The 13,947-nt window shown below is 44.0% G+C and overlaps 1 protein-coding gene across 1 annotated transcript in view; it reads left to right on the plus strand.

The window, feature by feature from the left end:
• The first annotated feature begins 6,735 nt into the window (after positions 1-6,735).
• The window catches only part of LOC147009282 (uncharacterized), a 39,839-nt gene continuing 32,627 nt past the window's right edge, over positions 6,736-13,947 (plus strand). Inside the window, exons 1-2 of the mRNA XM_085862139.1 lie at positions 6,736-6,910; positions 12,397-12,459. Coding sequence (XP_085718265.1) covers positions 6,859-6,910; positions 12,397-12,459 — 115 coding nt within the window. The 5' untranslated portion in view covers positions 6,736-6,858. The remainder of the gene's footprint in view (positions 6,911-12,396; positions 12,460-13,947) is intronic.

Consider the following 13,947-nt stretch of genomic DNA (forward strand, 5'->3'; position numbering starts at 1 on the left):
TACTCTCCTGCCCATGATTCGCTGAAGCTTGTGGCAAGGCAGTTGTCCTGAAACAACTTGCGTTTGCCTCATGGAAAGCAAACCCAACTGAAGGCAATCTCAGTTCCTTTCATAAAGCTCAGAACAAGTGTGTATCTACCCTCAGGAGAGCCAGAAAACAACATCTTTCTAATCTCAAGACTCAACTCTCAAACCTCTCTCCCTCCTCCAAATCCTGGTGGCGTCTAATCAAATCTGTTTCTGGTGTATGTTCCCCCTCCATCCTCTCCCTTACCTCAAATGGCCACACTGCTGATACCACACGTGATAAAGGTTGAATGCCTAAACTCGGTGTTTGCATCTAAATCTTGTGTCCGAAACCCATCATTTTCTCTACCCACCTGACCCAGTCGCACCCAACTGTCCCTGGACTCTGTGTCCTTTTCTCCTGACAAGGTGGAGAGCTTGCTGTCAAACCTCGACTCAGATTATGCAACCAGTCCAGACGGCATCAGCCCACATGTCCTAAAAACCTGTTCCTCTGCTCTTGCTCACCCTCTCTCTGTTCTATTCACCCTCTCATTTGCTCAAGGTCATCTGCCATCTGATTGGAAATCAGAAAACATTACTGCCCTGCATAAAAAGGTGCAAAAACAGATCCCTGCAACTACCGACCAATCAGCCTTCTCCCAATCATCAGCAAGGTTATGGAATCCATCATCGCTTCAGACATTAAATCCTTCCTCTTCTCCAATGACTTAATTTCTGACCATCAATTTGGTTTCAGACCAGGTCACTCTACCCTGGATATGCTGCTTCTGCTCTCCCACCAATGGATGGAGGCCCTCAATGCCAGACATGAAATCGGAGCCATATCGGTAGAATATCACGTGCTTTTGACATAGTTCGACACCCTGCCCTGCTCACCAAACTCTCTTCCTATGGTATCCAAGGCCATCTCCACTCGTGGCTCGCAGACTTCCTCTCCTGTCGAAGCCAACATGTGCCCCTAAATGGTGTTCTTTCATCCTCTCTTCCTGTCGAGGCTGGAGTTCCTCAAGGTAGTGTTCTGGGCCCTGTTCTTTTTCTGGTTTTCATCAATGATCTCTCTGACTCTCTGGAAAATCCTCTTTATCTTTTTGCTGATGACTCCACACTCTGTCATACCATCTGTCATCCCTCAGACCAGCAAGCTGCAGCTTCTTCAATCTGCAGATCTGGATAAAATCACAAACTGGTCCAACACATGGAACATGTCTTTCGATCCTGACAAATCTTACACTCTCACGATGCCTCTCCAAAAGGACCGTTTAGAACCCCCCCCCCTCCATCTACTTTCTCAACAATCCTCTGGAAGAAGTCCTTTCATTCAAGCTTATGTGTCTCACTATCTGCCATGACCTTTCCTGGGAAAGCCACATTTTAAACCTCGCCTGCAAAGCCAGTCGCCGACTGGGAATCCTCCGTCATGCAAAGTCCTTCCTCGGCCCACCTGAGCTCCTGTCCACTTGCAAAGCTTTCGTCCGTAACTTGATGGAGTACTGCTCTCCCATCTGGGATGGTGCTCCTGCCTCCCACCTTTGTCAGCTTCATGCTGTGAAAACCAAGGCATTTCACTCTCTCACCGCAGGCTGGTCAGTCTTTCTGTCTTCTACTGTCTCCTCTCCAGCCTCGCCCCCCCCCCCTTGCTGTGTTTGAGATTTGTCCCCACCACATTTCCGCAGGGTGCTCAAGGTCTGCCAAAACCCCCTTCTGGTAAAACTACCAAAATCACGAATCACTGCTCACCTTTACTCTTTCATTCCTCTTTCTTCCCGCCTTTGGAATAAACTCCCTCACTCTGTTCAATCCCATTCTTCCCTCCAGGCCTTCAAAACAGCTGTTCACCACCACCTCTTGTCATCCCTCATCCAAATCCTCGATCGTTTCTACCCCCGATAATCCACCCAAGCCCACCTCCTTCAAATTCCCTGCTTTCCTTCCTGAAAGTCCCTGTAATGTCTATCTTCTATTCCCCATGTTCCCTGCCCCATCCTTCTCCCTTCCACAGATCTCCTAATGTCTCTGTTCCTCACTGTTTTGTCCTTCCCACTCCCGCCCCTCTTGTCTCATGCCCCCCTTGCTGTGAGTTGTGTGTTAGCTCTCACAAGAGCTTCGACAAGGTATACAAAAAATATATAAGGTACACTGCTGGTTATTAGTAGCTTGTATTGATTGATGTATTGTCAATCACTGAAGCTATGGACGTGACATGGGCTGATCTATTATCCCAAGCCCACCACTCGAGCAGAGATTGGTCAATATTATATATTTGGAATCATAAGCTAACTGTAAGAGGAAAATCAATATATGAGGAAATCAGCATGGTGTTTATATTAACCATAATACAGAAACAGAAAGAATGACTCGACCAAACAGCAATTATGACATCAATTAATGGAATTCGGAATTGTACCATGTATTGTAATTGCATTGGTCTCACTGATTAGGAGCTGGTACTGGCCTAACTGTATTTTAAGTAAAATTATATGTATGCAAATGGTAACTGTGCAAAATCGAATCGTTTTGATTTTGATTTGATTTTGTTTGTTTCGGAGCGTTTGGTGCAGTTGAACGATGCAGGATACGATTTTGTCTAATGAAGCTTTGGAAGAACTTCTATCAAAAGATTGGACGATGGGGAGAACCCAGATTTTCATGACACTACCCCCTTCCTGAGGAGATGAGACGAGCATGTAAAATAAAAAAATAAACCCACTGAAGAGAAGGTTGGACAAGTCAAACTCCGAGAAGGTAAAGACTTAACGTCGCCATTGCATGGTTCCTGCCAGGAGGAATTGACCCCGACCACACTCGCAAATTGCTGCTCTACAGATACATCGTGAACGTGCCGTGATCGCACAACGCACACCGAAGGCCCTGAAGGTCCATATGGCGAGTCATCTGCAACGTGTGCTCAATGGTGCGGGAGGGCTCGTGGAGCCATCGCTGCTGCCTCCGACATGCGCAGCTCACTTTGGCGAATCAACCTGACTTCACAAACTGCTGCTGCGAGGCCCAAAATTCTGCTGGGGCCGGATCTCTAGATCACATCTCAAATCCTCTTCACCTCCTTCAACCCAGTGTCATCTGTAACCCAATTGTCGGGCTCAAGCTCGTACCTGCCAGGATCTACCTTCTCTGCAGTTCAAGGAGCACCTAGACTGTGTTTCCTGTTGGGTGCTGCTCTATCTACATCCTGAACCGCTCATCTTCTGGCCTCAGGTAGCATACCTTTACAACTCATGACAGCTACTGACGAACAGGCCGTAAATTAGGTGGATACACGCTCATTAACCTGACTGTGGCACGATCAAGATGGCCGTTGTCCAGCATTCTTCTCCTATGAGCACTCGCTGCCATTATTGTGGGTGAACTTGTGTAAGGGATATCTTTTCTCCTTTAGGAATGGGGTATGGTGATCACATGTAATATAATTCTGTAAATTTGTCCTAACAGGACAAAAGGGGGGGATGTGGAAGAAAAAATACATTATATTTGTGTATTCTCAATTATATTCACTTGCTGCATGTAATTGAACACAGTATAAGATAAAATTGTATCAAACTAATTATTTTGTGCTTTTATCTCACTGAAATACATATAACCAAGACTGGTATCTCAAATGTTTAAATGAAATTTCCCAGCTGTTGAAGGGAAGAACACCTTGCTGGCACCTCATTGTCAAGCAGAAAGTAATCCACCTGGTCTCTGTGTTTTGTTCTAACTCTGTTATTACCCTCTCCTCAAGGCTGAACTGGTGTTCATACTACTTCAAGCTTGTCAGCCCTCCCCTCCATTTATCCTTGCCAGATGTCTAGCCCTCCCCTGTCTTTTTCTGTCCAAAATAGTATAAAGAGGATTATTATGTGCATTTTGAGCAGAAAGAGGACCGTGTTTGATATTGCTTGTCCTGTATTTCCTTCTATCCCATGCGCATGTTTGTTGTTTGCTGTTCATAAATGGTCTCAGACTCCAACAGAGAAGAACTGAATTTCTTCCACATTTGTCACCTCTTTGCTGGTACAACAGCCTCCACTCTTCTGGGAAGGCTTCACTAGATTTTGGAACATTGCTGTGGGGATTTGCCTCCATTCAGCCACAAGAATATTAGTGAGGTCGGGCACTGATGTTGGGAGATGGCTGTTGGTTCGGGCCGATCTCGACAAACCATTTCTGTGTGGACCTCACTTTGTGCACGGGGGCATTGCCATGCTGAAATGGGAAAGGGCCTTCCCCAAACTGTTGCCACAAAGTTGGAAGCACAGACTTGTCTACAATGTCATTGTATGCTGTAGTGTGAAGATTTCCCTTCACTGGAACTAAGGGGTCTAGCCTGAACCATGAAAAACAGCCCCAGACCATTATTCCTCCTCCACCAAACTTAACAGTTGGCACTATGCATTTGGGCAGGTAGCGTTCTCCTGGCATCCACCAACCCCAGATTTGTCCATCGGACTGTCAGATGGTGAAGCGTGATTCATCACTCCAGATAACATGTTTCCACTGCTCCGGAGTCCAATGGTGGTGAGCTTTACACCACTCCAGCCGACGCTTGGCATTGCACATAGTGAACGTCGGTTTGTGTGTGGCTGCTCGGCCGTAGAAACCCATTTCATGAGGCTCGCGACAAACAGTGTTTGTGCCGACAGAGCTTCCAGAGGCAGTTTGAAACTCAGTAGTTCGAGTTTGGAACTCAGTAGTTCGAGTTTGGAACGAGTGTTGTAACCGATGACAGACGATTTTTCCACACTCCATGCTTCAGCACTCGGCAGTCCCGTTCTGTGAGCTTGTGTGACCTTCCACTTCGTGGCTGAGCTGTTTTTGCTCCGAGATGTTTCCAATTCACAATAACAGCACTTCCAGTTGACCGGGCGGGGCAGCTCGAGCAGGGCAGAAATTTGACGAACTGACTTGTTGGAAAGGTGGCATCCTATGACGGTGCCATGTTGAAAGTCACTGAGCTCTTCAGTATGGCCCCTTCTACTGCCAATGTTTGTCTATGATGATTGCAAGGATGTGTGCTTGATTTTATGCACCTGTCAGCAATGAATGAGGCTGAAATAGCCGAAACCACAAATTAGAAGGGGTGTCCGCATACTTTTGGCCATGTAGTGTCGATAAAGAGGGTTTTCCAGAAAGTCAGAGAGATCACTGATGAAGATCAGGAATAGGACTGCACCCAGAACACTGTTTTGGGGAACTCCAGCTTCAACGGGAAGAGATGAGAGGATTCCACTGAGAGCTGCACATTAGCTATGAGAGTAGAGTCTGCCTTATCTTACACGGATTTGTACAATGGCTCTCCCAGACCCGGCTCTTCCGGTCCCTCGTCGGTGTCGGTGTTTTAATACATTTTAACCGTAAAAGTCGACAGATAACATGACAGATCATTGTTCACCATCGTGCGTGTCCTCGACGTATGCACGAGTAACTAACATGAATACTAATGTCTGAAGGACGTTCCACTAATCAATACGAGCAGCACGAGAGATACTCGCCGGGGTTACATCCCGCTGCTCCCGTCAGGTCCGAGTTCGTCAGAGCACGAGTTCTCTCAAGGGTGTTCGTGCTAATTACAAAGGAAGTGTAGGGGAACAATGGGACTCCTGCGAGGTGCGTCTCCATGCCCACGGTTGTGACGTCACTATCTGACAGTGCGCTTCCAAAAGTGGACCCAATAAAGGATGTATTTTTCTCAAATGTAATTACCCCGCGTGAGCGAAGCAAAAACGTGGGATTAAGCAGGAATCGGTCATGTATGTACGTACGTGTCTAAATTTTGTCAAGAGCGTACATGTAAAAGTGGAGAAGGATGTAATTACAAATTTGCCGCCAGAAGAGTTGGCTCGCACCGAGTCTTTCTCAAGATCGCCCGAATGGATTCCATGTCGTCAAATCGAATGATCCTGTACTCAGAAACAGTGACCACCCCTCCCCCCACAAATCAATCCCAAGTTCTCAGAGCATGACGTCATCAACGTGTACATACCGACGTGTACACACCGACGAGCCTCCACCGGAGTTTCGTGAAATCTTCCAGACACGATTTACATCACGAGGAGCTTTTGCTTCATTTATTTATTACGTACGGAAATATCACCGAAATATTTACACCTCTTCCCCCCAAACCCCCACCCAGGTGTGTGCTCCATTCATTAATTAATTAACTTCCTTTGTGTACAGAAGAGGGTTAGGAGACATTAGTGGACACGGACATGAATTACACGGACAGGAGGAGATAGATATAATAGACACATGTACGGTACACGGGATTTGAACCTGGGTTCCTCCTGATCAAGACTCGGCTGGGATTCACATAAACACATAAACAAGTAAACATGGCGGAACTTGTTTATAAACTGTTAACGATGTGAAACAGGACGAACTAGTCCGAATGTCCAAGTTTGAAGGTCACACGGTACGAGGGCAGCAACCGCGAGGTCTGGAGAACGATCATCGTCATTCAGGACGAGTCCAGGATCGGCTTGGGGGCGTGGTCTACGGAGAACCTCGAGGTTCGGTTTGGGGGCGTGGTCTACGGAGGAGGTTCGGTTTGGGGGCGTGGTCTACGGAGGAGGGTCGGTTTGGGGCGTGGTCTACGGAGAACCTCGAGGTTCGGTTTGGGGGCGTGGTTTACGGAGGAGGTTCGGTTTGGGGGCGTGGTCTACGGAGGAGGTTCGGTTTGGGGGCGTGGTCTACGGAGGAGGGTCGGTTTGGGGCGTGGTCTACGGAGAACCTCGAGGATGTCAACACGTCATTGTACTTGAAGAAGAGGAAGAAGAAGAGCGCGTGTTCATTGTTATCTCAATACTCCACACTCAGTTCTGTGGTTCCGGAATGAACGGGGTCGGTCCGGGAGGATCTCCCGCGGATACGGACTTCGGACCCGGTACGTGCTGTTCTTGTTCCCGTGCGGGGTCCGTGCTGTGCACGATGTAAGTAAATAATTTCTGTGGAGAATCCCACGATGTCCTGAGCCGGTGAAACGATTCCGTTCGTTGTAATCGGAGCTCGAGCGGTGATTTTGATTCCTGAGAGCAGATTCGTTAATTGAGTTTGAGGAGAAGTTTTCATGGTTTCCTTGTTTGAGGTAAAATTAATGTGGAAGAGTTGGTTTTATTATCGGAGGAGATGTTGATAGGATCGGGGAACGTGAACCTGAAGGTGAAGATGATGAGAGTTTGGCCCATCATTGCTGTGGCACACCAACACCAGATTGAACGAGAGAAGTTGTAGAACACGATACCCCACGCAGTGTTCAGGTATATACAAGAGGGATCGCCATTCCCAGGGGTTACGTTCTTAAAAATGCCCATGATCCATAAACCTGGGGGCGGGGGGGGATAGGGAGAGGAACTGCAAAACGTGTCTCCGGGAGGTGTATGGTTAATATGATGGCTCGGCGTTGGTTCATCGCTTGCCAAGCGAGCCGTTCCTCATCAACATTTTTGATGGAGTGCTTAAGCCACTTGGCAAACGTTCTACAATATTCACTGTCACGAAATATTGTGTATCAATCAATTGAACGATGTTCAGCGTCCACTCGCCTGTGATAGCCCCGCGTTGTTTTGTGGTCACTCCAGCATCGATAAATACCAATAATAATTAAAAAAAATGAAACATTTTGTTAACATCACGGCAGGATAGCCGAGAGGGACGCACGCTTGCTCTAAGCTGTCTCTCCTGGGTTTGAATCCCGACCCAGCGATAAACTGTCACCCTGGTATTTCACAGGTAGAATGATTCATGAACATGTGTGTACTCTTAAAATGCACTTCACATCTGCTGGAACACTCTCTCTCTTTCTCTTTCTCTTTCTCTTTCTCTTTCTCTCTCTCTTTCTCTTTCTCTTTCTCTTTCTCTTTCTCTTTCTCTCTCTCTTTCTCTCTTTCTCTCTTTCTCTCTTTCTTTCTCTCTCTTTCTTTCTCTCTCTTTCTTTCTCTCTCTTTCTTTCTCTCTCTTTCTTTCTCTCTCTTTCTTTCTCTCTCTCAACTCCTCTCAACTCCTCTCAACTCCTCCCTCTCCCCTCCCCTTCTCCCTCGCTCACATCCTCTCCAACCACACTTGTGCGATCCACCCCAATCCTGTGCTGTTCCATTAACTAACATGTTTGTCCATTGTTCTTATGCTTTTTATTTTCATCAATAAAAGTTAAGAACATAAAATGAAGTTTCTTTTCTTGAGTTATTATTATTATTATTTCGTATGGAGCCTGTGGCTGCTGGCTGTGTCATTGCTGGGAGCGTGGCTGTGCCACTGATGCAGTGCCCCCGTTTCCAATAAGCTGGTACTCATTTTTCCCACCTCGGAAGGATTACAGGCTGAGGCAACCCCACCTGGTGTTATTCAACGGCACGACAGGGGCTCAACCCGAGACCCAAAGATCTTAAGCCAGCCATATTGATCGTGAAGTCAACACCAAGCTTATTTTCCTGCATGAACAACATAAAATAGTTTATTTTCTTGAGTTATTAAGATCATGAAACTTACCATTAATAATAATAATAATGATGATGATATTGATGATAAACCTAATCCGATAATGTGATGGCTATGTTGATGATGGCGATGATAAAGACAAGTTGATTGAGATTATGAGCGGCAGGGCCGGATTTATGTGTTTCGGGGCCCTGGGCCCTCAAAGTACGCGGGGCCCTCTCGGGGCCGCAGCCATTTTTACTTCATATATGCTTATAAAAGTATTCATATATAAATGCACCAACCTCGGCTGGGCAAAAGAAAAAACCACGGTTTATGTGTAAAAACATGTATTTCAGAAACTACTAGTAACAAAAGTTTATATACAAGAAACACCACTATGGATGAAAACAATGGAACAGAGAAAATAATCGCAAAACCTAAACGTGATGGTATCATCTCAAATCTCAATGTAGAAAGTTTTTTTTGTCGTTTTTGCAGATATGATTGCATTATTGCACACTTTGTGGTAATTGCTACAATATATTTGCGAGATGGTAAAAACCGACAGAATCTTTTATCTTCTTTTACGCCTGCGCAGTACATAGCAAACATAGATTCAGGGCGGGCGTGTAATTTTGCAAAAATGAAACCGAGACGGCCATAGCTTGCTGGGATTGGGAAAACCCTCACTTTTTTCGTGTGACCTATTTCTGTGGTAGACCTTAAGATTGCGCTCTTATGATCAGTGGAAAGGAAAAAAAGTAAGTTCAAAGATGTAAAACAAATGATGAACATAACCAAACAGATGCCAAATTAACAGGGATATTGAGTATTTGTTTCGTGATTCACTGACCATTTACACAAACGAACTAGATTTTTTTCACAAACAAACAAAAGGGGGAAAATATCAATTTCTTGTAATCTTTGCGTTTGCGCGGGGCCCCGGGCCGTGGCCCTGTGGGCCCTGCCCTAAATCCGGCCCTGATGAGCGGCCTCTTCTTCACCCCGACACATGCCCAAGCCATCTCGTGCCACGTATCAATATATTGCGTGGTTTTTCGAAGTATTTTGAAGGCAATTTGTTTCATACCGTCTTCAAGTATGTAATTGAATTTAAATAAAGGTTTAAAGGCGTAAACATAAAATAAATTCCAGGTTTTATCGCCGTTTTCCCAGCGTCTGGTACGTCACCCGATCGATCACGTTACATTTGTTCCCCGTGCTTGTTGTATGTGTCCACATGTGCGATCGGAATTCATTCAAATTTGAACAAGATTTGCATATTACGTCACTGAAAATTGGAAAACAAACTCTTTTTGAGATCAAAAGGCCAAAGGTCAATTGAAGGTCAAACTTCTAATATCAATTTTCAAATTAAAAATCGGTGGAGGTATGCGCTCTCCCGAATGCCCTAGTTTCATCAGGTTTTTTTGGGGGGGCGAGGGGGGATGATTAGGGGAGGTTGATGAGGTGATCGAGTGGAGATGGAGGTAGTGAGGAGTGTGGATTGGGGGAAAGGGGGGTTGGAGGAGTGGTCATTGGGTTGGGGTTGGAGGAGTGGGGATTGGTGGTGGGGAACATACTTGCCTGACTGGAACATACTTACCTGGTACATTGCACATTTATTCCTTTAAGCTTGCACATGTCTCTGATGCTGATTGCTGCCCTGTTAATTAATCCCAATCTAGAACACCTAATTCTGTCTTCCTACCCTCAAAGTTTGACTTCCTGAAATCTAACAGTCCTAATGTATTCTCCAGAACTCTAACTCTCAACAGAATACTTGCACACACAACGTTATGATCTGACTGATTGTTTCCCTGTGTCGTCAGGCACACAAGGTGGAAATCATCCAAAACCATCCAATACGGTCTTCGGCCCTGTCTTCTGTCTGTCTCATCTGGGTTGATTCCAATGGTCCTGGCCTCCTCCATTATAGTATGCTCAGGGTCCCTGTTGGGTGCTGCTGCTTTCATTAACTAATTTGGTTTCCAATACCAGCATCGTTTTGGAATTCTGTTAGCAGACATTCTCAACACATGCCCGAGGTATGTCCATCGCCATCTCATGATGGTTGGTTGCATTAACCTGTTAAGCACTTGATCTTTCCATTACTTCATCATTGGTCATAAAGTCTGACCGCTTGATGTTGAGCACGCAATGTAGGTTTCTTCATTGAAAACCTTAAAAAAAATTTACTTCAATACTTTTATTTGTTCTTCATGTTTCTGACCCATGCAAGAGGACACATGACATTGCTGTTAAATATTTAAAGCTTTGTGTTCAGGGTCAGGCTTTTGCTTTTCCATAGCGATGCAAGTCTCTAGATAACACTGTTGGCTTTTCCAATTATTTTTCTCAATTTTCATCAAACAATCTCCATTTTTGCTCATCGTGCTGCCGAAATCGGTAAACTTCTCCACCTTTTAGGGCATCACCTTCAGTGTTGATTTTTGAGCTGTCGGAGGAATTGTTCATCATGACCTCCTTTTTGACTTATTCACAATCAATCCCACCTTTCTCGTTGTTCTTCCCAGCCCATGTGTCTCCGCTTGCATCTCAAGCACTGATATATTCAATAAACAAATGTCATCTGCAAAGTTTTAATCTCCAAGATTGTTCTTTGACCATTGAATCCCTTTCTTACATGCCCCCGTTTGTTTCAAAACAAAATCTATAACCACGGTATTTCAAATAGCAGAAGGGATAAGATAGAACCTTGCCACACACCAATGGAAACGGTGACGAGGTAAGGTAGATAGTATAAAGGGAGGTGAGCAGGATTATAAAAGAAGATAAAAATATTAACCAAACATTTTACACAATAACTTGTAGTATTCTATTGTTTGTCTTTGTTTGAACCGATTAGTGGGTTTCGTGTTAATAATGTGTGAAGAGTAAATAAAGTTCATAGGTTATGTGAAGTACAGTACTAGTTTTGGCAAGCATTGACCAACAAGGCCAGATAATTGGATTTACTTTTTCAAATACTGCTAAGTATTTATCGGAGATTGATAACGAGTTTATTTGTCTCACCTTGAAGGGTATCCTAGAGCATTGCAACACATCTGCTTGTCTGTCTGTGTGTCTACGTATATATTTTTTTGCTTTCAAAATGTTTTTCTCTCCAACCACTTGTGCGATCGATGCGAAACTTTAAACAGAGGAAGGGCTCCCCACAGAGAATATTGTGTTGATATCTCTGACATCATAGGTGACATGGTACGGCAGGTGTATTGGATTAAAGGGGGGGGAGGTGGACATCATTTTCTCCAAAACCGCTTGACCAAAAAAATTGTAACTTGGCATACGTCATCAACTCCCAAAAGTGTATATCGGGTGATTTTTATAATGATATCATCGGTGATGTGGTATTCCAGCCATAATTGATTGAATCAAAATCCTTCTCTGTAAAATCTGAAACCTCACATATCTGACCTACAACCCGATGTGTGAAGAATTAAATTCATGATGTCATCAGTCACGTGGTCTGGCGGTCATATTGGATTGAGAATACAAATGTAAAAAAACAAATAAAACTTCTCCATAATCGCTTAACAGGTCAATGCAAAACTTCGTACAATTGATTGACGAGCCATGGGGAATATATTTTGAATTTTTTTTTTTTCATGTTGACCTTTAGTGACGCAATTTAGCGTTAAATGTGCACAAAAGTGTCCGTTAAATGTCATAATAATCAATCGATGAAGTTGTGGATAGTGGCAATGTATGTGGCATAATGTGTGCATCGATGATACGGATATGTGGGCCATAATAGCAATGGGCCATCATTTTTTTTATGTTAAAAAATAATCGTAGCGTGTTCAGTTAACGATGGTATTTTTCTTCAGAATGGGTGCATGAGGCAAGTCTACACACTCTTCGAGTGCCGTTCTCGTTCTAGTTTAGAAATGTGCCTTCGAATTGAGTTTGAGTGCGATGTTTTATTTTCAGATTTTGTTGTGGCTGTGAAGGTGGAGTCCGAATTTCTGCACAAATCATCCTCGTTCGACAAAGGTTTGAACGACGACAATCTTCATCATATAGTTCCATGATAAAATTGGAATGCTGTGGTTGTTTGTTTTGCTAAATGAAGTTTCTCATCGATCTTGACCAAACGACAGTCATAAATTCTTTACGAAAGACTGTTAGGCAGTGCATTGGTTCGGTGAGATGCTTATGTGAATTCATGTGATTTGATGTGGAATTAGTTGTTTATTATACAGTACAGTAAACCCTTGTTTTACGTGTTGTCATGGAAACCTGTTTCCATGTTGCAATCCTGGAAACACTAGAGTTGGGTTCCGAACTCAGTCCTCTTGCTGATAACTCAAGAGTCGTGTACTGGAGCCGATTTACCAGTCATCGTTTCGCTCGTCATAAAACCATAGCATTCACTTCCTCTGATGTTTTCTGCGAATGTGTTAACGCCATAATGTCTGCCAAGTGAGGCAGCACTCTCGTCTCAACCAAGCTTATCCAAAACATGCGCGTTCTGCGACAGGCGTCACTTTCCTCAACTTATCTGCATTTGGTTCACCACGAGCAATAGTTTTCGTCTTGGGAGTCAAGGCAATAATAACTGAAAATACAGGAATTCATTACAATTCCACAGAGTGCAGTGTTGACAGAGATATGTACTGTACAATGTACATACCGCATGTTTCAGTTACCACCCATATCGCATCAGCGCCACTGAGTGCACACTACACCACGGCGGAGGTCTCACTTTATCGAAAATTATATGTGTAATGTCAAAATTGTGTAAACCAAACCCTTGTAAAACAAGGGATAACTGTGTATGATTGTATTGATGAGGGGAGATGTTGATGGTAAAAGTTGGACAGAGTTTAAAAAAAAAAGTGAGTACAGTATTATTATTGCAGTTTGATTTCCAACCCAATGGAAGATCGTGAGTGTTCTTGGAAGTTTTATGTGTATGGAATGATATCGTGGTATTGTGCAGTTTCGAGTTCCTTCTAGATATAAATCCATCTCGCTTCAATGAGCTGTTTCCAAGAGGGAGGAACTTTCAGGAATGTTCGTGAATTTTCAGAACTCAAAAAACAGAGCGAAGAGAAGAGCTAGTCACAGTCACCATTTGCGTTTCTGTGTTGTTTAGAGTAGAATAGAGTAGAGTGGTGTCAACTAGAGTGCAGCACTGTGCCGAGCCATGCTGGCAGGTTTGTGCTTTGCTTGTTTTATCTTTGTAATAAATTCATGTCTGAAGTTGGATGTCAATCAATGAAAAAAAAACCCCTCAAAAAAACCCTTAAGTTTTATGACACAGTGAATCGGGTACTTGTTATTCTACCCAACGTTCATGTAACTGGCCAGTTGATTAAGTATTGCTTTAAATGAAAATCCCAGGTGCGTTATCTTCCTGTGCATGCAGGTATGCGATACACGATAGCTGGAAAATTTCAAACAAAAGAATAAACCTTCATATCTGTACAATGCCAAAGCTTTCATCTTTCTTTCATTTTTTATTTTTATTTTTGGGGA

Source organism: Eptatretus burgeri, chromosome 17 (genome assembly GCF_056783735.1).
Source record: "Eptatretus burgeri isolate ZD-2024b chromosome 17, Ebu_testis_v1, whole genome shotgun sequence".
Taxonomy (NCBI): domain Eukaryota; kingdom Metazoa; phylum Chordata; class Myxini; order Myxiniformes; family Myxinidae; genus Eptatretus; species Eptatretus burgeri.